The 27,865-nt window shown below is 41.7% G+C and overlaps 1 protein-coding gene across 1 annotated transcript; it reads left to right on the top strand.

Moving 5' to 3' along the window:
- On the top strand, positions 1-27,800 carry LOC124290721 (transmembrane channel-like protein 7). Its single transcript, XM_046727526.1, has 17 exons — positions 1-125; positions 2,772-3,885; positions 9,851-9,908; positions 10,759-10,840; positions 13,730-14,004; positions 14,611-14,765; positions 16,386-16,533; positions 17,474-17,635; positions 19,342-19,502; positions 19,895-20,045; positions 20,854-20,951; positions 21,201-21,311; positions 22,688-22,763; positions 23,418-23,548; positions 24,002-24,169; positions 25,706-25,787; positions 26,459-27,800. The coding sequence occupies exons 2-15, from the start codon at positions 2,990-2,992 to the stop codon at positions 24,021-24,023; spliced, it is 2,526 nt and encodes an 841-aa protein (XP_046583482.1). The 5' UTR covers positions 1-125; positions 2,772-2,989; the 3' UTR covers positions 24,024-24,169; positions 25,706-25,787; positions 26,459-27,800.
- Positions 27,801-27,865: the final 65 nt, after the last annotated feature.

The raw sequence follows: 27,865 nt of genomic DNA on the forward strand, positions 1-27,865 counted from the left end.
CAACCAGCCAGTCTGCCACACAGTGGCCGCAGCTCCTAGCTCCACCACAGGCTGCTATATATACGGCAACCTGCTTCAGTCGTCAGTGCCAGGCATTCCTCAAGGCAGTGTGTCCCATTCACAGGGTAAGCCAGCCTATTATCCCCACCAGTGAGGGTATGCATTGTTTCCCAGACCCCAAGCCTGTTTACCCTGCTAGTGAGAGCTACACGCTTCAGTGGAACACACCTCACAGATCCTTGATAAAGTTCAGCCCTGTGCTCAACTGTGGCTGGGGTCAAGGTAGTGTACATGTGAGTTGGAAGGAAGGAAGGAAGTAGAAGACTACTAAACTTCTAAATTGATCCTTCAGGCTGTGTAGCTAGAGGGGTGTTATGTAGAGGCAGTGGTGTGTCGACTTCATGGTAGACTGGTTATCTTCCAAACAGTGTGAGTATGTCCAGAGTTGTCATGTGGATCTTACCATATATAACTTACTCCAACTCCAACCTGTGCTCTAGACGGGTCTCCTGCAGGTGTGGGAAATACAAGTACCCAGTGTGTGATTGAGTTAATTCATTGTTTCAGGCAGGTTGTGTCAATATTTGATTGTGATAACAGATTATTATTGTGTTGAGAAGTTGTATCAGTTATGGGGGTAAAGGGTATATAACAGTCGGTTCATGTATCTTCATGGAAATATGTTGGAACATTCTAACTTATAGTGTTATTAATTATTCAAACTCTCTTGCAGATAAATACATTTTAGATTATATAAAAATAATGGTATTTCTTTCTGATATTAGTGTGATTTCATGTTGAACAATGGGGAAATTTCTATGGATATATATACAACTCTATGTTTCTGTGTAGTTGCAACACCATTATCAAGCACTTGCACTTGCTTGATAACAGTGTTAGCATCTGTGCCAAACGGTCACCTACATTAATAATAAAGAAGCTGTATATCTGAACTTTCTCCATTTTTCCATATTCTACATGCCACTGAAAGAAGTGATTTCATGTTGCTGACAAGTCTAGAAATGAACACCACTCTTAAATACTAGTGCGTGACCTCACCCACTAAAGTACTGTCGGAAATAGAAAAAAACTGTTTTTAGGCTGTTACTCTGTATCCCTAAAATTTACACAATTGCAAATAGCATATGTCGAAATAACCCACTTCGGCCTAACTGGACGTTCAGTGGGATGCGTAATACGATATCCAGAAAAGCATGTTTACTCGTAAAATCGGGCAAAACTTAGAAAAAATACGAAGAGCTGCTGAAAACAATAGATCAGACTATAGATGGCAATTAGGTTGCTCAGCCAGGTATGACGACAGACCGTCGACTCACCTGGCATGAAATGCACGTGCTGCCTACAGGCACAAGGGGTCATCTCAAAGATATTTTGTGCTTTTTCATGTGTGTTGACTATGTCTCATCTATTGATTAACATCTTACGTGTCTTTCTTTCATAAAGTCTATGTTGAGATATGTAAAAGAGTATGATACCCGAAAACCATAGAAACGCATCGTAGTATATAGGTGGCATGACCACCCGAAGATCGACAGGACTGGATAGTATTTGAAAAATTGTTATGACATGCCGTGTACCTCCCCAGTATAATTGCCCTAAAGGATTATCTTATCTTAGCTGATATCTCTATCCCCAAGCCCGACCCCAGGTTTTGCTTTTGAGACGACCCCTCCTATCTGTTTCTTTTTATAGTGACAGTGAGACTGCATGGTAGCTACATCCTTAATAGTTTCAGCATAAAAGTTATTATTTTTTACGCCAGCTATCGTTTATAATGAATCTACGTCTAATTTCCAATTTGGCATTTAAAAAGTGTCCTTTGTAATACAATATCGTCACACACTAATTTGCATAAAGCCATGGTCTGTTCCAAATAAGTCTTTTTGGACTTAGAAAACAACCGCATTGCTCATTTCTGCACTAATTTCCCCTCAGTAAAGTGCTTTTTCTCCGTTTCCTATCTCTCTACCACTGAGACTGTAGTTAGGCCGAAATTAGTTTAACAGATATTTCACACTTTCACATATCAACTACATAAATTGTAGAGATAAATGAGAAAATACAGTTTTTTTCTATTTCCGACAGTACTTTAGTCCTGCCCTGTGTGTTATCAGAGTTCAGTGAATGTGTGTGTTGTGTGTAAGTGAACCTGTCCAGTGTTACAGTTTTATATGGTTTTATGACCATATACCCAATAGCACATATGTGAGATTCCATTCACTGATCAGGTTGAAGTATGCAGTCAAGTGGATGGCAGACAAGGTGAACAAACAATAGTCACACTGATACTGGAAACATCTGTAAGGATGCAGTTGTATTTGCTGTATCAATGCATTCATGAAATCATCATCATTTAATCCATAACTACATTTATTACAAATTGGTACCTTATTGTTAGTGATCAGTGAATTAAAGTTCCTGTTCTCTTATCTCTGACAACTGTGTTGTACATTGTACACAATACAAAGTTAATAGCTTATTCATGAAGCCTTGCAAACAGAACGTTGGGAGATCAATACTGGGTAGGCCCCTTAGACGTTGCTGAGAGTGGTTGTAGTACCGCAGTTGGGCCGTGGGCTGCGCTTGCTCATTTCACAACAGGGGCTTGTGATGTTGGAGTGTGTGATGTTGGAGTGTGTGATGTTGGAGTGGGTGATGTATCCGGCAGTGTGGTAGATCTCAGTGATGAAGAAATCTTCCAAGTATCCCTGTCTTGAAAACATGTTTTTAAGTGTTCAATTTTGCTACAGGTTGTCTTGGGAGGTAGTCCCGGCCTTGGCAGTTTGTGGACAGTGTGAACGACTTCAGCCTGTAGTCAGTTGGTTCTGGCAAATTTTCTCAGCATTTTGATGTCTCAAAGGATGTGACAGCACATTGTTTCTCAACTTCTTGCTGTAATGATAAACAGTAGAGCAACGCTTGTGTAGGAGGCATGCTTCACTGATCCCAATCGGTAGAGTGATTCAGCATGAATGAGTACGAAGGCAGGTCACGGGGTTACACGCGGAGTAACCCTACACCTGATGACTGGGATAATGTTGCACCGGATTACGAGGATGAGTCGAGTCCAAGACACTCAGGCGAAGCAGGACCTGTTTGGACTACACCCAGTCACCAGCCACCTGAGACATATACCCATGGTGGACGGAGACAGGCAGGCAGGGAAATAGACAGGTCCGAGTTACATCCGGTGGGGTATAGTTCTTCCATGGATAACAGAGGTGGTGTAAACCCAGGGTACAGATCCTCGGATGGTGACATTCCCTATGGAAGGGACAGATCTGATGTCGAGAGGGGATACTCTCCCGAACGCCAACACAGTCGGCAAGGGTCAGGAGGGTATGACAATCAAGGGTTTCCAGATGGACCAAGAGTTTATTCAGTAGATGATTACGAGGCACAAAGGTACATGGCACAACGTGGTCGATCTCCTGAGGTTACCCGGAATGAAGCCTTCCAGATGTCTGACAATGGAACATCCCCTGGTGGTGTTGCTGATTTCTCCCCACAGCTGGGACGGTATAGTGACGAAGTAGATGGACGGTATGTACAGCATAATGGGAGGCATTACCGTACAGACAATGACAATTATTCAGTGTACAGCTTGGATTTTGGTGACTTTGCAGTGGGAAATAACGTATGGGATAAACTGCATACAATTCGACTCAGGAGAAAGAGTCAGAAGTCAAGAAAATCTGCACGGACCTTGTCACGTCGTCGACATGAAGACGATGAGGATGAGGATGATGAAGAAGAGATGGAAGGATTACTGCCTAGTCTGCAGGCTCGTGTCAAGCAGAAATCCCTTCATGAACGACTCAAGGATAGGGTGCAGTCGACTAACGAAGCAGCGGAAGCGATGAGGTAACTTGTAGGATGTGAAACTGGTGTAAAAGATTGTCAAGATCATACCTCTCATTGCTGTTTGACACCTGGTTAGTTTAGACACAGAAATGTCTCAATAACATTGATTTTTAATATTTGAGAACTTACTTTACTTATAGATGCATCCAAGGTGTCCTGCTATAGATTTCTACTTATTTCACCTAATGTTATATTTGTTGGTGTTCACTGAAACTGGGTGATGGATCAAACGTGAATTACAGTCCATTTTGATTTCAGTTGAGACCAATTGCTCACTAACACAAAATCTAATGAATGCAACAAAACCAAATTTTGCACAGTCACATGAAATCGACAGACCAGTGTCACCAACTCTGACGATTTGTCTCATAAGTTTGGACACCCGAATAAAAAAGTTGTTTAACAGACAATCATTATTTTGTTGTCAAATTTCGCTATTTCTTACAAGGGGGAACCACTTGCTGGTAGAACATCCAGCTGTGCGAGTTGCACGTGTGAAATTGAAATTTCACTGCACACACTACCTGGCTGTTCATCGAGCAAGTGGCCCCCCTCGTACAAAATAGCGAAATGTGACTTTTAAATTCGTGTGTCCAAAATTATGAGAAAAATCATCAGAGTTGGTCTGTTGATTTTCATGTGACTGCAAAATTTGGTTTTGTTGCAATTATTAGATTTTGTGTTAGTGAGCAATTCATCGGTCTCAAATAAAATCAAATGGACTGTAAGCAACATGTCTCTGCCCTGCCTACAGACCTCACAAAGTCATCGACTGAGGCATAAAATTAAAAATGAACATTTGACAACATTGATCTAAGTAGATTTGAGCTATAGTATCTATTTTTCAACTTTTGTAGGTATTTGCCAGACCCTACTGAAAAATTAAAAATGAACATTTGACACATTTCAATTAGTCAGCTGGGACATATTTTTCATTTTATAGGTATTTATTCTTGTGTTGAATTTGTTCGGACAAAAGTTAAAATGTTATGATTTATTATTGACTTAAACTTTAAAAGTCCACAACAAATAAAAAATTTGCAGCCACTCTGTAAGAATTATGTGGCAATGTTTTCAGCCATTCATCTCTGAAATACACAATGCCATTTGATGGAATTGGTTAGGTACAAAAGTTATGCAAGTACGTGTGAATAAATAAATAAGTAAATTGAATGAACAATATGTCGTTCTGATAGTCTATTATATAAACCATGATCAGAAAAGCCAGTTATATTTCAAATCCTAACCCTGAAAAAGAATTGAATGAGGAAAAGTATGAAATCACAAGAGCAGTTTGTTTGTTGACAGACATACATGCGTTCATGTGTAGCACAAACATGTTTTCCTGCAGTAGGGTATGCTCTAATAAATTACATTATGCTAGACAGTGAGACACATTCATAACACAGCTGCATGTCGCCATTCTAGAAGTTGGTGAGTCAAAAATGAAACATACAACCTTATGGAGTTCAACTCATCGTTTTGTGCACAGAGCGACATTTCAATGTAGAATTTTACATCGGTATCAAATAGCTTGATAACAATGTAAGAAATTAGCTTGATAACAGTGCTCTAAAATGCAACAATGTAAGAATGACAGCTGCATATGTCAATAACCCTCTAGGAAAATCAAATAGCTTGATAACAAAACAAAATGAAAAGTCAGATGTTTGATTAGGAGCATTTTAGAAGATACTATTTGATGAACATAGAGATATTTCTGGGATACATGTTCTTTTTATTCTTGAGTAACGTTTCGGGGCTTGTTCTGGTCCCATCATCAGGTAAAACTGAACAGTAACTGTTAGAGAAATATCTCTATGTTCATCAAAATGTGAAATCAACATATAATGAAATAAGAAAGTGGCCACAGCTTTGTTTCAGATGCTGTTTATTATTATTATCTCATTTACTTTAAATCCTACAAAAGTACAAAAAGTTGGAGAATATTTGCTGGGTAAGAGCTATGCTAGTCATAAGACCCTTGCCTGTTGGATTCTCTCAATCAAAAAATGCATTTTAACCTTGTACTGGCTTTCACAAATTTCTTTTGGAATAATCAAACAGCATATATTTGAATAGTGTCATATTTCTGCTTGACCTGACAAAACTGAATGTTATCTGAATATCGGAGGGGAAGGCTTTCTGAAACTAGATACCTGGCAAACACTGATTTCAGCTTCAGTAAACATGTGGTATGTCAACCATAGCAGTAGTATCTCTTACTGATGTAAGTCAGGTTATATTGACATTAACCCTGCTGCTTGTCAATACAGTTCACAGATGTACATATCAGTTGAACTGTGAGTGAGTGAGTTTAGTTTTACGCCGCTTTTAGCAATATTCCAGCAACATCACGGTGGGGGACACCAGAAATGGGCTTCACACATTGTACCCATGTGGGGAATCGAACCTGGGTCTTCGGTGTGACGAAATTGAAACTAGAAGTAAAACATGTATGTAAGTGTTCTGTCTACATAATAAAGGTCTATGTATACTTTGTCTATGTATACTTTGTCTATGAGAAACAACCAGTTCCCTCGGCAGCTTGTTGTTACAACTTCATCAATTACTGTAACGCCCAGTTAATGAACACTGAGCCTAAAGAGGGTCATTAGGTGTATGACACATAGAGCTGGGAGGAAAATAGTGGGTAGAATACACTGCATTGTGTTGTTGTTGAGGCTTGGTGTCAGATATAAACCACTGGTAACTAGGATGGTGTTGGGAACACTTCTTGCATTATTGTTGCAGTTCACTTTAATCAATTATTCAAGAAGGAAGTCTTCAGGAAAGTATTCATTACCAGGGCACAACTAATATTAATATTCCTTTTTGTTAGAAAACAATTAACTAAAATAGTTTCATTGTATATTACTATCTGGGAAAAGTATGTGTATATTTTTATACCACACTGATGCTGAACATACATTTCATTATACATATCTTACATTCTTTGTTACATCTAAATTGTCTTGAATTAACATATAATTTCTGACAATTTTCATAATATGTTAACATTCAAAAAGCACATTTTTATCAATGTGCCACTTGAAACTGAACTTCAGTGATGCATGATACTGGGACAAAGGGCTTATGGGCACACACCTGTAAAAAAGGGTCCTTGTAATTTACATCCTATCCCAATTTAGATGCCACACCTGGGGTACAAGATAAAAGCATGGTGCCAGAACAAAACTGCTGGCTATTATTTCATCATCTGAGGTTGAAAAATAATGAATAATTTTTCTCTGATGATACATCTATGTATCCGAAATGGGATCCCTATCTTTCGACTCTAGAAAAACGTTAGCAAAACCCACTCAAACCCATCCATTCGTCGTGCAAATGACGTTAGTGCCAAATCAGGTTTTGCACGTGCAGTCGATCACGTGATCTTCGCATCGAAGTTTTCTTCATATGCACGTGTTTGCATTGGCCTCAAGAATTGAAAAAACACTTTTAAACCACAGTTCTAACGGTACTTTTTTTGCCACGCATTGTCAAATGTAACGTGAACATGCCGCTGGCATGTTGCAAGCAGGAAGATCAGTTATTGACGTCGCAAGAGCAATGGGATGCAGCCGTCGTACTGTGTATGACTTGCGAGGTCGTCTACAACAAACTGGCACCACTTCTGATGATCGCCCAAGGTCGGTCGTCCATGTGTGACGTCACAAGCAGAAGACCGTCAAATCGTCCTCACGTCACCTACGTGACAGATTTCTGCCGCTACTACGAACCAGGGCTGAGATGCTTAGAGGTCGACTGTCCTTACAGACCATTCAAAATCGATTGCGGGCTGCCAATCTCCATTCTCGACGTCCATATCGTGGGCCAATATTGACGCCGTTTCATCAACGTCAACGTCTGCTGTGGGCCCAACGTCACCTCCAATGGACCCAGAGAGACTGGAATCGAGTCGTCTTTAGCGATGAATCCAGGTTTACCCTCAGATTCGCGGACGGCAGGCATAGAGTCTGGAGACGACGCCGTGAACGGTATGTCCAATGTTGTGTACAGGAAGTCGACAGATTCGGGGGCGGAAGTTGCATGGTGTGGGGTGCTTTCTGTGGGAACAACCATTCCCGACTTCTGGTCATCCGTTGAAACCTCACAGCTGCTGCTTACCGACCAGGTGCTCACCCCTGAACTCGTTCCTTTCATGGCGGCTCATGGTCCAGGCCGCATACCGCGATGTTGACACGAGATTTCCTTCAAAACGCTGGAATCAGCGTCATGGACTGGCCATCGAGGTCCCCTCACCTTAATCCAATAGAGCACGTTTGGGATGCACTTGGGAGAAAGCTTCGTGGTCTTAGGAACCAACCTCAGAATTTGCAGGAACTTGGCGCTGCCTTGCAAGAGCAATGGCGCAGAATCCCCAACCACGTGTTCACAAGCATCAGGCAGTCGATGAGGAGACGGTGTTTGGCAGTGGTGAATGCGCGGGGCGGCCATACACAATATTGAACTGAGAAATTTCGCATTTTTATTCTTGTGACTTGACATTCTGTATACCCATGTTTTGGAACGGCGGTGTAGCCTAATGGAACTGATTATGGCACTGTCAGTGTATCGAGTACATCACACAGATCTCAGCAATGAAATAATAACAATTAAACCATCTTACCATCTCTTGTTCTTTTATAGTGCCCTGAAGAAAGAATGTGAAGTTTCTTTTTTGACTCAGTATATATGTTTATGACATGAAGCGATAATGTCTGATATTAATTCCTCATATTGTAAGCAGTCACTCCAAATATTTCTGAAACACTGTCAGGGTGTGGCCTGTCCTGTTACACCCATTAATGACAAACTTGTAAGAGATTGTCCAGATAAGACCCTCATAAAATGTACTATATGGCCTGTGTTTCTGCCCACCTTGGCAAGGTGTACTGTGGAAAGTTTTGGTCTCTCTGTTCACACAAGGCAAACCAATGGCCATGTACTGCTGGATCAAATCTCTTTCCACTCTGACAGCTTTTTAGACTTTTAACATTCAATATGATATTCTCTGGTTTACCTTGGGCCATGTAAACAGAGAAATATATTGCTCTAAAGATAAACAGAAGGAGGTATGTGAGCAGTGGGCGTTTCATCTGCTGCTTTAGTAGTAAGTTACAGGGAAGTAATAATGTTTATTGTTCCGGTAAACATCAGTCCATTGAGGAGAGCAGTATTTCCTATCATGACAGGCAGATGTAATTTTGTTGGGACTTATTGAGGAAAAATGTGAGCATCAACACAAGGAAATATTGATTCACGAAATACATTCTCTTTACATGGTGAAATTTGATATAAATTTGTTAGTTCATACAATTAACTTTTCCCGGAAGTCACCATCTGAATATTGCAGTATTCTCTCATGATTTAGCGTACTAGACAGATGTATATTGATGTATAATGATTCAGTTATATCACTAATTGCTTTGGGAAATATTGAATTCAGTGATGCTAGTCTAATAAGAAGAATGAATAATAGAACAGCTGATCATTACTCAAGTGTAACAACAATATTTGTGTTGGATTCTCTGGGGGAAAGAATTGGCACCATATTGGTTATATGTTTTTGTTGATGATCCCTGCTGTATATACTGTTTTGACATGTCACACACGTAATTGTCTCCCTTGGTGCACAACTGCCTGTGGCTGTTTTCTTGCAGAAACATTTGTATTAAAAATGAGTGCATTTTGTCATGTCCAGCTGATTGATTTGATTGAAGGTAATGTCAATCCCATATTGTACCGTCAAGGGTTGCCCAGTTGTCCATGGGGCAGCCATTCATTGTGTGGAGTTGTACCCCTTGAATCCAGTGATTCCTGTAGGTTTGAATCCCAGGTTTGGTCTGACTATGATTCTTGAATTGTAGGCGTCTTCAAACCCAAGCTGCCACACAATGAGATTTAGATGGGAATGTTCATGCAGGACTTGGTTATTCACAGTACAATTTCAACATTTCAGAGACACTGCTACCCTACAAGCTGGGGGAGTCTTGTCGGTCAAACAAAGTATTAAACAGGTAAGTAGTAAATAAAAGTTGACGTTGAAGGAATACAAAAAAGAAAGGCAGAAGCAGAACAATTATTAAGAGGTGTGACGATACAGAAAAAGTATCAATATATTTATTGTCAGAAAAAGTATCACGATTATCGATTCTACGATATATCGTCACAGCTCTTCAATTATTTATATATTGAGCTTTTAAAGCTTTTAGATGATTATTTTCTAACACGGGGTAATCGCCAATAAACCCAACATTTTCTGTCCATCACAAGGAGTGGAAATAATTCAGAAGTCCACATTTATTTGGTGTCCAGTGTGTTGTAATATGCATCTGTTGTAAGTAAACAATGCTGAACTGGCCTCGGGAGGAGATCTAGCTGGACTGAGATGTTCTAGGATAGGAAATATAATGAAAGACCATCACAATACTTTGTCTACTACTGAAGCTGGTTGGTGTAAATGTTTACTCTCAACACGACTGGTTATTACTGTTTACAAAGATTGTTTAGCTTGAATCTCACCTTCTCACCAAAGCAAGCTTCACATGAAAAGAAACAAGGGTGAGATTCTCTTTGTGATAATGAACTCATAGTTTATAAACTTGATAAAACATAAGTTAATACATTAGTGAAGGATAGACTCAGTACCAGAATGAGGTCTGGACCCCTAGTCTACTGTACATAAGCATCTGATAATGCATCTATAGAGTGTACTTATATTTCAGCTTTATACCCAACATTATTGATATGGCCCAGTTTTGTAATGGCCACAACATCCGGTGTCAATGGGTCATCAGTGTTCCAAGTCCACCTGTGGCCACGCTGGTGATTTAAAGCAGCTGTTGATCATGCCGATGTATATTTCAGAGCTGGCAGAAGAAGAGGTCCCAACTGAAGGGCTGGTTGTACCAGCTGGAGCTATGGGCAAGCACCTTCAAGGAGATCGAGGGTGTGTACACCAATATTCATAGCTAATGGTCGTTTGATGAGGTCATGCTGGCTTGTAGCCAGGTTGAAATGTACAGGTGAAATGTATGTCTCCTTGAAATAATGCCAGCTCAGTATTGATCCACATTACAGTTAGTACTGAAATCGGACATTGTCATAAAAAAGGCATCACCTTTTTTTGTGAAACAGATGGCCCTGTGACATTTTGTCACAAATATTGTATAAATATTTCTGATAATCTGACTGCCCCTTCATCACACGGGTGGCTAATGTTGGGAACAAGAGACTGTGTTTTCAAGTGGGTGACTGGACATAACACTGTTAAGCCCACTGTAATGTGTGTGTCAGCTGATTGTATGTCATTAAGCCAGAGCATGCAATGACCAGTGTTATTTGCTTTGTGCTGTTTTTCAGGCTACTTGTCACAGGGCATAATATTAATGTGCCATTACAATATTCTCCATGCCATCTGTACAAGGAATTTCCAACCCTGAATTGAAATGTTCTGATGGAAGATATGTTTACATATATATTGATACAGATGACAAATACAATGCTGTTTGTTTTTTTGGGTTTTTTTTGCATTTAATTCAAATTGTTATATTGTTATTTGACCCCCCTGAATTACAGATTTTCACAAAATGTATGTGCAAGGATATTTTTACAGTTGTTAATGAAACATGATTGTTAGAGAAAGGTTTGCATGGGAGGTCCAAGATATGGAGGTTGACATGGGAGGTTCAAGATATGGAGGTTGAAATGGGAGGTTCAAGACATGGAGGTTGACATGGGAGGTTCAAGACATGGAGGTTGACATGGGAGGTTCAAGATATGGAGGTTGACATGGGAGGTTCAAGATATGGAGGTTGACATGGGATGTTCAAAATATGGAGGTTGACTTGGGATGTTCAAGATATGGAGGTTGACATGGGAGGTTCACGATATGGAGGTTTAAATGGGAGGTTCAAGACATGGAGGTTGACATGGGAGGTTCAAGACATGGAGGTTGACATGGGAGGTTCAAGATATGGAGGTTGACATGGGAGGTTCAAGATATGGAGGTTGACATGGGATGTTCAAAATATGGAGGTTGACTTGGGATGTTCAAGATATGGAGGTTGACATGGGAGGTTCAAGATATGGAGGTTGACATGGGATGTTCAAAATATGGAGGTTGACATGGGATGTTCAAGATATGGAGGTTGACATGGGATGTTCAAAATATGGAGGTTGACTTGGGATGTTCAAAATATGGAGGTTGACATGGGATGTTCAAAATATGGAGGTTGACATGGGAGCTCCAAGATATGGAGGTTGACATGGGAGCTCCAAGATATGGAGGTTGACATGGGATGTTCAAAATATGGAGGTTGACATGGGATGTTCAAGATATGGAGGTTTACATGGGAGCTTCAAGATATGGAGGTTGACATAGCCGGTTCAAGATATGGAGGTTGACATAGGTGGTTCAAGATATGGAGGTTGACATAGGTGGTTCAAGATATGGAGGTTGACATAGGTGGTTCAAGATATGGAGGTTTACATGGGAGCTTCAAGATATGGAGGTTGACATAGCCGGTTCAAGATATGGAGGTTGACATGGGATGTTCAAAATATGGAGGTTGAATTTGGAGGTTCCAAATATGGAGGTTGACATGGGATGTTCAAGATATGGAGGTTTACATGGGATGTTCAAAATATGGAGGTTGACATGGGAGGTTCAAGATATGGAGGTTTACATGGGATGTTCAAAATATGGAGGTTGACATGGGAGGTTCAAGATATGGAGGTTGACATGGGATGTTCAAGATATGGAGGTTGACATGGGAGGTTCAAGATATGGAGGTTGACATGGGAGGTTCAAGATATGGAGGTTGACATGGAAGGTTCAAGATATGGAGGTTGACATGGGAGGTTCAAGATATGGAGGTTGACATGGGAGGTTCAAGATATGGAGGTTGACATGGGAGGTTCAAGATATGGAGGTTGACATGGGAGGTTCAAGATATGGAGGTTGACATGGGAGGTTCAAGATATGGAGGACATGGGGTTGACATGGAGGGAGGTTCAAGATATGGAGGTTGACATGGGAGGTTCAAGATATGGAGGTTGACATGGGAGGTTCAAAATATGGAGGTTGACATGGGATGTTCAAAATATGGAGGTTGACATGGGAGGTTCAAGATATGGAGGTTGACATGGGATGTTCAAAATATGGAGGTTGAATTTGGAGGTTCCAAATATGGAGGTTTACATGGGAGGTTCAAGATATGGAGGTTTACATGGGATGTTCAAAATATGGAGGTTGAATTTGGAGGTTCCAAATATGGAGGTTTACATGGGATGTTCAAGATATGGAGGTTTACATGGGATGTTCAAAATATGGAGGTTGACATGGGATGTTCAAGATATGGAGGTTTACATGGGATGTTCAAAATATGGAGGTTGACATGGGAGGTTCAAGATATGGAGGTTTACATGGGATGTTCAAGATATGGAGGTTGACATGGGATGTTCAAGATATGGAGGTTGACATGGGAGGTTCAAAATATGGAGGTTTACATAGGAGGTTCAGGATAGTGAGGCTTGTGTTGGAGTTTCAGTACAGTTGGTGTCAAGATAGTGAGGGTTACATGGGTATTTCTCAAAAGCAAGGTTTCCATGTGGCTGGCATGGTGGTATAAGGCTGATTGAAACCACTCACCCACTCACTCCAACAAGTTAACATGCTATGATAAAACTGAAGAATTTAGAGTCAGGCATTAATGCCCATCTTCACACTTCCTGAAATACACATTTACTTAAAACCCTCAATGACTGGTCTGTTCACTGATGTTGATGCCACTCCATCTCAGTGATGCAATAAAACTCTCTCTCCCTCATCCCACAGGTCGGTTTGGCACAGCGACTGTGTCGTATTTCCGCTTCACACGATGGCTCATGTTCCTCAACCTGTACATCTTCTTGCTGATGTTCTGTGTCATCGTCATCCCATACTTCGCCCTCCCTACCCCGGACTCCTTCCACAGTATGACCACGGTCAACCATACGGACACCTTCTTCCAGGAGGCTGACCGATGTACTACTCTGTACACGGTCCACATCTACAATCTGACTGCCTCAGAGTCTGTTGGGGACATGGTGCTGGACTTCATTCAGGGCACTGTAAGTGGCAGGCTTTAGGGAGCTACCATACATTGTTCAAGAAAAAGGGCAGGAATAGTGCCATTTTCTCTAATAAGTAATCATTCTGTTTGGGTGGTAAAATTACCTTACGATTGTCTGTCAAATAGCATTTGTCTTATGAATTGTTACAAAAGCTGTCTAGTGAGTGAAAACTATTCTTTTGAAACAAGTTATAAGATACATGATATCCAACAGGAGTGCAGTAATCTGTTTTTTACACACAGTCAAGTGACATCATTTTAGCATTGACTTACTGCATGTCTTTACTAGTTCTCATGATCACAGTGCGGCATTGATACACAGACAGCAGCCAAGTGTGGCAATATCTGTGTGGCAATGAAGAAAGATATGAGCAAGGAATATTTATTTTAAATAAAGAAAAGGTTTTGACTTAGATGAAGGTCAATTTGACTGAAATTTGTCAGGGAAATATGATCAGGATATTTGTCTGTCAGAATTTGACCATTATCACAACCTGGAAGTTGATCTCATGTTTGACAGCAGTTGTCTCTAGTGTGCCTCTCACCAACAGGTACATGTAATTACCTAAAGACTGGTGTGTTGATGGTTGTCATCCTGTTGTAGGGATGGATGGAGAGGACGGAGCTGTTCTACGGCGTGTACTACAACCGCACATACCCCCTCCCTAACAACAAGACTGGCACCTACAACATGAACCTGGCGTACCTGCTCGCCACTGGCATCTGCTTCCTCCTCAGCTTCATCCTCATTGTTAAAAAGTAGGTCACTGCAACATCAACTGCATTGTCAAAGCAACATCGCAGCAGCAAACACTGCTTCTTCTGGGATGAGTACTTCAGATGTGCTCAGATACATTAGCACTGACAAAACTATTGTTAACACAGCTCTGTGTTAAACACAAAGCATGTGTCTGTCCTCTGTTGTGTTAATGTTTATGTAATTAATATGAAGATTACCATTTGTCTTACAAACAGTTTCAGTCTCATCGTTGTCTGGTTCTTACATCAATATCTGGATCATCTATATTTCAGTATAATCCATAATAAGCTTTCTATGAGCTCTATGTGTTGTTTGTGTCTTGTCCTTTGTGTCCTATGTGTCTGTCCTATGTTACCTGTTTCCTATGTGCTCCATGTGCCTTGTGTTCACTATGTTTCCTAATTGTGCCCTTTCTCCAGTGTTCCTTATGTGTCCTCTGTGTCTTGTCCCATGTGTCCGCTGTCCCTTGTTCTCTGTGTGCTCTGTGTCCCCTGTGTTCTATGTGTCCGCTGTCTCATGTTCTCTGTGTGCTCTGTGTCCCCTGTGTCCTATGTGTCCGCTGTCCCTTGTTCTCTGTGTGCTCTGTGTCCCCTGTGTTCTATGTGTCCGCTGTCCCTTGTTCTCTGTGTGCTCTGTGTCCCCTGTGTCCTATGTGTCCGCTGTCCCATGTTCTCTGTGTGCTCTGTGTCGCCTGTGTTCTATGTGTCCACTGTCCCATGTTCTCTGTGTGCTCTGTGTCCCCTGTGTTCTATGTGTCCGCTGTCCCTTGTTCTCTGTGTGCTCTGTGTCCCCTGTGTTCTATGTGTCCACTGTCTCATGTTCTCTGTGTGCTCTGTGTCCCCTGTGTTCTATGTGTCCACTGTCTCATGTTCTCTGTGTGCTCTGTGTCCCCTGTGTTCTATGTGTCCGCTGTCCCATGTTCTCTGTGTGCTCTGTGTCCCCTGTGTTCTATGTGTCCACTGTCTCATGTTCTCTGTGTGCTCTGTGTCCCCTGTGTTCTATGTGTCCGCTGTCCCATGTTCTCTGTGTGCTCTGTGTCCCCTGTGTCCCATGTGTCCGCTGTCCCATGTTCTCTGTGTGCTCTGTGTCCCCTGTGTTCTATGTGTCCGCTGTCCCTTGTTCTCTGTGTGCTCTGTGTCCCCTGTGTTCTATGTGTCCGCTGTCCCATGTTCTCTGTGTGCTCTGTGTCCCCTGTGTTCTATGTGTCCGCTGTCTCATGTTCTCTGTGTGCTCTGTGTCCCCTGTGTTCTATGTGTCCGCTGTCCCATGTTCTCTGTGCTCTGTGTCCCCTGTGTTCTATGTGTCCGCTGTCCCATGTTCTCTGTGTGCTCTGTGTCCCCTGTGTTCTATGTGTCCGCTGTCCCATGTTCTCTGTGTGCTCTCTGTCCCCTGTGTCCCATGTGTCCGCTGTCCCATGTTCTCTGGGTGCTCTGTGTCCCCTGTGTTCTATGTGTCCGCTGTCCCATGTTCTCTGGGTGCTCTGTGTCCCCTGTGTCCCATGTGTCCGCTGTCCCATGTTCTCTGTGTCCCATGTGTCCGCTGTCCCATGTTCTCTGTGTGCTCTGTGTCCCCTGTGTTCTATGTGTCAGCGCTATCTGACTGAGTGATGTTCTGTGCAGCTCCGGCAAGAGTGTGAAGGAAGCTGTGGTTGACCAGGAGAACTCCAAGTCTCTGTACTGCAACAAGGTGTTCTGTGCTTGGGACTTCTGTATCTCCAATGAGAAGACTGCAGCTTCCAAGATGGCCAGTTTCAAACTAGAGCTGCAGGTACCAGTTTCCATATTGAAGGCTTTCACGGTAGACCTGATAAACACGTTGTGTCTGTAGAACAGTTCAAATCAGCAGATGGACGTTTAGAGTTAATACAGGGGTTGGTTGTGTCCAAATATTTAACAACCACTGAAACTATGTTATTTTGTACATTGATGCAACCTTAGCCTCTAGAGGCCTGTCTTTTTCTGCTGGAAAATCCTGATAAATGGGGAGAGACCAGTGCCAAAACCTCCCTGCAGACTCACTTGGTACTTTAGTGTCCTCACAGGACTGACCTCAGCTAAATTGCTGGCATCCATATGAATAAAAATCTAATCTATTAACAAAACTGTATTTATCCCCAGTTGATAAATAGTTACTGGAACGGTGTGGATGACAATGTTGACATTTGTGGAAATACAGGGACATAGCTTTCACAATTCTGTTTGATCTTAATGGTAACTTTATGAAGGCAAAAGGTTTGACATTTATCTTTCAGTCATTACGCTGTATAAATGTATTGGAGGTTATGAGATAAACATAGTCCCGTACATTGTATATGTAAGTACATACAGCAGATGATGATTTATGTCACGTCAGAACCATATATTTAAAGGGGCACTGATCCAGAACAATTTTCCTGGACAAAAGTTATATGCATAATATCAGGGAGTTACCTTGTTCCAGGAATGTATCCATCAATGTCCACATAAAGAAACAACATTCCGTACATCTGCAGCTGACAAGGATATGTGTCACGTGTCTTTTAACAATCTAATGTAGAATACACAAAGAACTTAATTAAGCACCCCCTGTATAATATGGCTGAAATATTGCCGATGTGACTCTAAATCTTAACTCACTCACTCACTCACTCACTCACTCTCACTCACTCACTCACTCACTAGGTTGCTTGTGGATAATTTAGAGGTTAAAATGAGGTGAATTGTTTCAGGATGACCTGAAAGAGGCACGCCGGAGGTTGCGGCAGGCGGAGAGATCCACAGGAGAGAAGTGTCGCCTCATCTTCATCCGAATCTTCATCAACCTGTTTGTCATCGGTATTCTGGGCGCCTCCCTCTACCTCATCTACTACACCACAGAGACTCTACTGGAGGTACGCAGCTGGTCGTAATCAGGCATCTTACCGATAGCGTCTTCATTCTTGAATATAGTTGGCAAGCCTTGCAGTTTAATACTTTGTTGATATGTTTAGGTTTTTATATCAAAAGAGACTTTGGTGATGCTGTATCACAAAATATCGTATTGTATAATTTGTAGCATCAATATTTAAGAAATGGATTTTATGTTGTTGTGGTGGTTGACTGGAGTATGACTACTTTGAACTGTGAACGTGAAATTGCATAAATGCTGGAAAGGAGAAATTTTGGTTTAGTGTCTGATCTGATTTTGTATCACTACCTGTGTTTAGACACAATTTTAGGGCATCCTAAAAAACTAATTCTCTCATTTCATGACCAGCTAATTTAAATACATTGAAGTTAGTTTATTATTCTCTACTGCTGTCTGACTAAGGGGAGATTAATCAAAGACTAACCAACCCATTTCTGTCCCATATAGATTTAGAATCTTTTGCATATTATGCATATTAATCTCTTAATTTAGAAGGACTGCCTCCGTGGTGTAGTGGTTAGAGCTTGCGCCCGAAGAGCGGAAGGTCACGGGTTCGATCCCCAACCGCGTCATACCAAAAGACGTTAAAATATGGTACTTGTTGGTCCCTGCCTGGCACTCGGCATTAATGGGTACAACAAAGACTGGACGGCTCGGAGTCAGTGTAATGTGTCTGAGTGGGGTATCCATGCTGCGGCATGGTATCTCAGTGGGCTAGCACTATAAAGTCAGCTTCAGTCTGGGCTAGTACAAGCAGCCGAACATACACATACACACGCATGCACGTCGTCATATGAGCAAAATATTCTCAAGCACGACGTTAAACCCAATTTCACCTCACCTCACCTTAATTTAGAACACCTTTGTCTCCGAGTGAAGTAGCCTGAATGATAGACATGATATACTGTGATGACACATTACCTTCCTCTTGTAGCTGGACAAGACAGGGCAGGCAGAGATAGTGGTGCTCGTCTACCAGAACATGATATACTGTGATGACACATTACCTTCCTCTTGTAGCTGGACAAGATGGGGCAGGTGGAGATAGTGGTGCTCATCTACCAGAACATGATATACTGTGATGACACATTACCTTCCTCTTGTAGCTGGACAAGACAGGGCAGACCGAGATAGTGGTGCTCATCTACCAGAACATGATATATTGTGATGACACATTACCTTCCTCTTGTAGCTGGACAAGATGGGGCAGGTGGAGATAGTGGTGCTCATCTACCAGAACATGATATACTGTGATGTGATGCGACAAGAAAGGGCAGACCGAGATAGTGGTGCTCATCTACCAGAACATGATATACTGTGATGACACATTACCTTCTTCTTGTAGTGCGACAAGACAGGGCAGACCGAGATAGTGGTGCTCATCTACCAGAACATGATATACTGTGATGACACATTACCTTCCTCTTGTAGCTGGACAAGACAGGGCAGACCGAGATAGTGGTGCTCATCTACCAGAACATGATATACTGTGATGACACATTACCTTCCTCTTGTAGCTGGACAAGACAGGGCAGACCGAGATAGTGGTGCTCATCTACCAGAACATGATATATTGTGATGACACATTACCTTCCTCTTGTAGCTGGACAAGACAGGGCAGACCGAGATAGTGGTGCTCATCTACCAGAACATGATATATTGTGATGACACATTACCTTCTTCTTGTAGCTGGACAAGACAGGGCAGACCGAGATAGTGGTGCTCATCTACCAGTACCTCCCCTCACTTGCCATCACTGTCCTCAACTTCCTGGTCCCCCTCATGTTCACCAAGGTTGTCATTGTTGAGGACTACAGTGGCTCCTTTGAACTGAAAATCACCCTCTTCAGGTATGGGCCTATGAGAAGAAAATATCTGACCATTGAAGGCCAAATGACTTGCTGTGTATCACATAGCAACAATGACATAGTGTCATGTTATCAAAAGCAACTGATTTAATTACTGCATGCATCAAATCAAACAAGCTTTCAGGTTTTATTTATGTGCAAATTAAAAGTTAAATCTGCAATTTTGCTAGTTTTGTTTAGTTTTGGCCAGGCTCATTCAACAAAGAAATATCTTAACAGAGCGATCCCCATGTATTAGTTAGAGCTGGGATAACCTCAGTGATTATAGCACATTTATAATCCTATATGAAAGTAGGGGAGTTGTGAAGCGCTGACTCAGTGCAGTGTTGACTTGAATGAATGAGGGTACCAGTCTGTTGTGTTGTTTATTCCAGGACAGTGTTGCTTCGTCTTGCTTCCTTGGGGGTGTTGATTCTGTCCCTGTACATCCAGCTGCTGGGTGGGGATGATGACAGTATGGACTCCACCTGTGGGAACAAGCGCTGGTCAGCGTCGAATGGCTCCGACTTCAGTCCCAGTATCAAGGTACATTGAGACACAGTCTGAAAGTCCAGAACTCTCTCTCAATATCCATCTTATGTGCAGCAAACAGACTTTAGATTGTCTTAAAGCAGAATCTATTAGCTAAATCTAAAGTCTAATTGAATAAATATGTAGATATGCTTGTCATGAGTTACTTCCACTTTCGTGTTGTGTCCATGTTCATTTTAGAGTTCAAGAAATCTTCTAAACGTGTCATAAAAGCAAATCAAACAAGGCGTAGTGAACCAATCTTTCACTTGAAACAGGGATCCAAATGTACTTTTGAATGTTAGTCAGATTTATCCTCAGCTTTTCATTTCATTCTCCTTTACGCATGAAGATCCTTTTTGGTATTGATCTTCAGTAACCCATGCTTGTCGTAAGAGGCGACTAACGAGATAGGGTGGTCAGGCTTGCTGGCTTGGTTGACACATGTTATCGTATGCCCATGCTGTTGATCACTGGATTGTCTGGTCCAGACTCGATTATTTACAGATCGACGACATATAGCTGGAATATTGCTGAGTGCAGCGTAAAAGTAAACTCACTCACTCACTTCATTCTCAATTGTTACTTACAAAATAAAATCAGTGAAAAGTCTACATGTGGACACCATTAAACTTCTGCAAACCAATTACATCATGAGTACAAAATGACCTGTTTTCTGTGAATATGGTACACACCTTACTTGCAAATTTCACTGATAGATGAATGCATATCTTAGCTTGGCCGGAGAGCTATACTTTGAGATGCCATTATCTCACCATAGGCCCCAATATAAAAATAGTGCACAACTGTTTTCTGTTTTCAGTGTTGGGAGACTTATGTTGGACAACAATTCTACAAGCTGGCATTACTTGACTTTGTCACTGTTGTACTTCTCACATTCCTTGTGGAATTCCCCAGAAAGTGAGTACATACAGCTGAACAGCTAAGTGTACAAGGCTACATAGGCCCTATATGAGCTAGTGGTACTCTCCCCAAGGAGATGTGAATGAAGTGGCCACTGATTTTGTAGGTAGCAAAGGTCCAGACTTGATCATTTTCAAGCATTTTCTTGATATACGTTTGTCCACTGCTGCTACAAGACACAACATGCATTTACTCACTTCTACTGGAGAAAAAGGATTGTGAACTTGCATGTTTTGATTGTTTCAGATTAGTTTTCCGGAAACTCTTCAGGTTTAAACTGATACAGCTGATTGGAGAGCAGGAGTTTGACCTCCCCAAGAATGTTCTGGACATTGTGTATTCACAGACATTGTGCTGGTCAGTTGGTCAACCATTCACTAGTAGGAGCTGTCGCAGCTCAAACAACTACACTTTAATAACCTGGACAATCAGTGCTTGTGTCCACTTGTGGATTCTATGTTAGACCTATGTTGGTCTTTGGACAATTATATGTAGTCTGATTCGGTTGATTGTGTGTCTGACTTCCATGATTGTGTGTCTGACTCGGTTGATTGTGTGTCGGTTGATTGTGTGTCTGACTTGGTTGATTGTGTGTCTGATGTGGTTGATTGTGTGTCTGACTTGGTTGATTGTGTGTCTGATGTGGTTGATTGTGTGTCTGACTCGGTTGATTGTGTGTCTGATGTGGTTGATTGTGTATGTCTGACTCGGTTGATTGTGTGTCTGATGTGGTTGATTGTGTGTCTGACTCGGTTGATTGTGTGTCTGACTCGGTTGATTGTGTGTGTGGTTGATTGTGTGTGTGACTCGGTTGATTGTGTGTCCTGACTCAGTTGATTGTGTGTGTCTGACTCGGTTGATTGTGTGTCTGACCCGGTTGATTGTGTGTCTTGACTTGATTGATTGTGTGTCTGACATGGTTGATTGTGTGTCTTGACTTGGTTGATTGTGTGTGACTCGGTTGATTGTGTGTGTCTGACTCGGTTGATTGTGTGTCTGACATGGTTGATTGTGTGTCTGACATGGTTGATTGTGTGTGTCTGACTCGGTTGATTGTGTGTGTCTGACTTGGTTGATTGTGTGTCTGACTCGGTTGATGGTGTGTCTGACTCGGTTGATTGTGTGTCTGACTCGGTTGATTGTGTGTCTGCCTCGGTTGATTGTGTGTGTCTGACTCGGTTGATTGTGTGTTTGACTCGGTTGATTGTGTGTCTTGACTTGGTTGATTGTGTGTGTCTGACTCGGTTGATGATGTGTGTCTGACTTCGGTTGATTGTGTATGTCTGACTTGGTTGATTGTGTGTGTCTGACCTCGGTTGATGTCTTCGGTTGATGGTAAATCTGTCTCGGTTGATTGTGTGTGTCTGACTCGGTTGATGGTGTGTCTGACTCGGTTGATTGTGTCTTGACTCGGTTGATTGTGTGTCTGCCTCGGTTGATTGTGTGTGTCTGACTCGGTTGATGGTGTGTCTGACTCGGTTGATTGTGTGTCTGACTTGGTTAATTGTGTCGTACCTTGACAGCTCATATCATCAGTCACTGGATTGCCTGGTCCAGACACAAGTAACTACAGGCCTCTGTCATATGGCTTTATCTTTCTAATTATGGTATGAAACAAACAACAGGAAACACAGTAAGCTAGACACCAGTTAGAGAGTTAGCTGGGAGACCATGAGTCTGCGTGTACACTGCTGCCAACACTGGTGTGACCAATGTGTCTCTCTCTCTCACAGGTTGGGCATGTTCTTCTCCCCATTGATTCCTGCCATGACACTGATGAAAGTCCTTGTTATTTTCTATGTGAAAAGGGTAAGTTATCATCAAGTTGACATATCATATATCTCTTGTAAACACTGTGACCAACCAGCAATTATCAGGAGCTGATTGTTGAGATTTAGAGATGGAAGAGTGCGTGGCTCATACACTACTCAGCCAGTAGGATGAATATTTCCATAAACTGGTCACGACATGATCTGTATCCCAATCATGATTACAAATTGATGTTCTTCTTGAAATTTTGGGTTAGAATTTGTTCACAGCAATCTGTGAAGTACAAGGTGATGTAATTAATCTGCCAGTCAGGCTTTGTGATTGGGTTGATTGCATGTCACATCACATCAGGGACTGGTTTGTCTTTGGTTGCTTGGGGCGGTGGTGTAGCCTCGTGGTTAAGGCATTCGCTGGTCACGCCGAAGACCTAGGTTCAATTCCCCACATGGGTACAATGTGTGAAGCCCATTTCTAGTGTCTCCTGATGTGATATTGCTGGAATGTTGCTAAAAGTGATGTACAACCAAACTCACTCACTTTGGCTGCTTACAGGTAATCACATAGCTGGTATATTGCTGAATGGGGCATTCTAGTGCTGTCAGTGATATTTGACCTGCTCCTGTTTAATGATTTCAGCTGACAGTATTGCACAACTGTATTGATATTTGACCTGCTCCTGTTTAATGATTTCAGCTGACAGTATTGCACAACTGTATTCCGCCGCTGCGGCCGTATCGAGCATCGAGATCTAACTCCTTCTTTATGACAGTATTACTGTTCTCCTTCGTGCTCTCCGTCATCCCTCTGGGCTACCTCATCGGCACGTAAGTTGTGACATCCGGTAGATGTGTGTGTGTGTGTCCAAGTTTAGTCTGTCTCACAGGCCCTCATTTAGTTTCTGTTCTCTCCAGTAAATTGTGCTATGTAGAAGCCCTACATGAAGCAAGTCCACATCTTCCTCATGGTCTGAATCTCCCATCTCACTGGGGTTCCCGTCCAATTTAACAAGTTTTAGTATAGTGCAGGCAAGTAATTCCACAGTCCGTGATAGCTGGCATTCTGATATTTCACACTTGAATTTTCGTTGACAGTTGGTGATAGACTATCAAGTCATCACTGTATCCTTGTTGCAAGAAGAAGTTTGGGATATGATCAGATTATTGGTGTAAGATGTGAGGATGGGGCATTCAAATCATGAGTAATGATAATTGTTTGAAAAGTTCTATAGCAATATAACTCTGACTAACATCTTACAGGAAGTGTTTTCTTGTTGTCAGTGTGAATCCGTCTCAGAGTTGAGGCCCCTTCCGCCTGTACAGCCACGACGATCACGTCATCTTCGACACCATCACCAATACTGTGAGGACATGGCCGTCTGTGGCCAGAGATATAGTGTCCTACCTTGGCACTGTGGGCTTCTTTGTGCCTGCCATCTTACTGCTGTGGTAAGGATATCGATCATTAAACGGGGCAGGCAGAATTCTGCTGGATCGTGTTCACAGGGCCAGGATAAGCCTTTGATACTGTACTATCAGGGACAAGGATTAGCTTTGAGGACATTCCTTGATATTCTGTTTCTGATATTCTAAAGTTGATTCAAGATGATCATTTGAAGCAACTGAGTATAAACTTGTAGGAAATTATTTTCTGTTGAATATTTGATATGGTTTAACTGCATTGGATCAAATTTGTTGGTTATTTTTAATCTAGTCAGATATTTAAAAAATGATTCTAGTGAAATTGCCATCACTAAACATTCTATGATCGAAATTTTCACAAAATTTGAATGACATTGATTAGCTCGGATTTGTTTAGCACCCCGTCATTATCTGGCACCCCAGTTTGATATGTGATGCTGAGTTAATGTGTGTCTCCGTGTAAATGTGTGACCTGTGTGAATGTGTCTCCATGTAAATGTGTGACCCTGTGTTAGTGTCCCCATGTAAATGTGTGATGCTGTTAATGTGTGTCCTTGTAAATGTGTGACCCTGTGTTGATGTGTCTTTGTGTAAATGTGTGATGCTGTTAATGTGTGTCCTTGTAAATGTGTGACCTGTGTTAATGTGTGTCTCTGTGTAAATGTGTGACCTGTGTTAATGTGTGTCCATGTAAATGTGTGACCTGTGTTAATGTGTCTCCATGTAAATGTGTGACCTGTGTTAATGTGTGTCTCCATGTAAATGTGTGACCTGTGTTAATGTGTCTCCATGGAAATGTGTGACCCTGTGTTAGTGTGTGACCCGTGTAAATGTGTGACCTGTGTTAATGTGTCTGTATAAATGTGTGATGCTGTGTTAATGTGTGTCCTTGTAAATGTGTGACCTGTGTTAATGTGTCTCCATGGAAATGTGTGACCTGTGTTAATGTGTGTCCTTGTAAATGTGTGACCTGTGTTAATGTACCTGTGTAAATGTGTGACCTGTGTTAATGTATCTGTGTTAATGTGTGACCTGTGTTAATGTGTCTCCATATAAATGTGTGACGCTGTGTTAATGTGTGTCCTTGTAAATGTGTGACCCTGTGTTAGTGTCTCCTTGTAAATGTGTGACCTGTGTTAATGTGTCTCCTTGTAAATGTGTGACATGTGTTAATGTGTCTCTGTGTAAATGTGTGACCTGTGTTAATGTGTGTCCATGTAAATGTGTGACCCTGTGTTGATGTGTGTCTCCATGTAAATGTGTGGCCCTGTGTTTATCTGTGTCTCCTTGTAAATGTGTTACCCTCTGTTAATGTGTCTCCGTGTACATGTGTGACCTGTGTTAATGTGTCTCCTTGTAAATGTGTGACCTGTGTTAATGTGTCTCTGTGTGTGTGACCTGTGTTAATGTGCGTGTCTCAATGTTAATGTGTCTCTGTGTAAATGTGTGACCTGTGCTGTGTGTTTCAGTAAATGTCTGACCTGTGTATTACTACTGTGTCTCCTTGTAAATGTGTCTGTTGTTAATGTGCTCCAAGTGTAAGATGGAACAGTGTGGAACAAGTCTCCTGATGGTAGTACTACTTGATATCCTGTCTCAGGGCTACAAGAAGATGGAACAGCTGCTCAAGGAACAACTCAAGATGGTCAGTAAAACCTTGATATCCTGTCCAAGTGATTCGTAGTTGGATGTATTTGCTGTTTAGTGTTCCACAACACCCTGTAGTGTTCCATAGTGATCTGTAGTGTTCCACAACACCCTGTAGTGTTCCATAGTGATCTGTAGTGTTCCACAACACCCTGTAGTGTTCCATAGTGATCTGTAGTGTTCCACAACACCCTGTAGTGTTCCATAGTGATCTGTAGTGTTCTAAAGCACTCTGTTGTATTCCATTGTGTTCTGTACCCAAGTACCAGAGCCTTACCACCCAAGTACAGGTAGCTGGGTACCTGTTGTAATCTGGTGTCCACACATACATGCTCCCTGATGGTGTTTCTCAGTGCTCTGGTGTGTCTCTTGGACTATTCCTGGCCAGAACAGATCCATGTGTTCGGCTGAGCCAACAGGACCAGATGGTCCAGATTATTGACCACTGTCGGGCGTGGTTCAGATCCAGCAATAAGGTTGGCCCAGTGGTCTAAGTGTCCACAACTCCCATCAAAGTGTGGTTTTGAATCCTTGTTTCATCCTGATTTTGGTATAAATATATCATTGTCATAGTCTAATCAGATCAAAGATGTAACCGATTTAGCAAGACCATTCATGTTATGTATATTAAACAGTCACCTATTAAGTAAATATGTCTCTTGATTTTAGGAGGGTCGTGATCGTCAATTCCTGCTGACTCGTGTGAATGAGGTTATACAGAGGGGGGAACTTGGAACAGCAGTAACTGGATAACAGACCTTGTGCTCATACCTTTACCGCCTTTGTTCATCAGCTGTCTCTACACGTGCCTTGGTTTTAACAGCTGTTAGCAGAAATGTACATCTATTACCTGGACCTGGATCCGTCACAAGTGCATTTCTTAAACGTATAACATTCCATGAAAGAAAGTGTTTTATATGTCAGAATGCAGCTACACATTTTATTTTACAGAATGCAAAGGAATGATCCGTTGTATTCATCATTGTTTTGTAAAATGCCCCACAAAACAATTTCACATCAAAATTCAATACCCATGTGCTTCTCATCTACACAATGAGGCATGTACCTCCTACATCTTGATGACTGTAGAAATGGGATATGTATACAGTGATATTGGCAACATTCAACTCAGCCCTCATAGGTGGTCAAGCAAACATTTCTTGATGAACTAAGAATGCTTTGACTGGTCTGGGAATACAAAGATGTCTTCCAAAGGTTGTATATTTATATAATATATGTATAATATGGATTTGTACAGTACATGTTGCCACACATGGTTTCATGCTTGACCATGTTCATAATATCTGGATTCAACTAACCCAGTTGCAGTGGGAGGAAGATTGTGACTTCATCAGTGGAGTACAGCCACTGTGTCACTAAACATCATCTCCCAGCTCAACAAGCTTGAAACAATGTCAGCAAGATGGTTGCTGGTGGGACAAATACAAACTGGAGCATGGCATCCTTATCTAGTACCACCATGTGTGTCAATGTAGTATCTGGAGGTGCGTTGACGTGCTAGTTGGTTGTGTCAACGTAGTAGCTGGAGATGTGTTGACGTGCTGCTGTGAGCAATTGGTTGTGTCAATTGGTCAACATTATTTCTTTGTCCTTGACTATAATAAGTGTGTATGTGTAAGTATATGTAGACGGTATGTGGTACTGGCACTGTGCAGGTGCTTGACATGTTGATGACAATCAGCTTAGTACATCCACAAATATAGCAACCATAAAGTGGCTATGAATACATGACACGAATTTATGGATAACAACTTATTTAAATTCAGGTGATGAAGGAACATGTATTAGCTCTGAATTATCGTATAAGGAATTTAAATAAGTTGTAATCCATAAAAATGTGTCATGTATTCATGTTCGTCCAACTTCTAAATACATGTACCTTTCAAGAACTTCATAAAGTGGTCACATTCTATGGTAATATTCACCTGATGTAAATAATGTTTGAAATGTCCATATTGATATCATACTGCCTCCACTTGCTCAACTTCCACACAAAGCTGACACACCGTAATAGGAATGGAAGGGGAGTGTTAAAGACCCATGCTGCATCAGGGG

The sequence above is a fragment of the Haliotis rubra genome, unplaced genomic scaffold, assembly GCF_003918875.1.
Source record: "Haliotis rubra isolate DU_JTF1 unplaced genomic scaffold, ASM391887v1 Scf472, whole genome shotgun sequence".
Lineage (NCBI taxonomy): Eukaryota > Metazoa > Mollusca > Gastropoda > Lepetellida > Haliotidae > Haliotis > Haliotis rubra.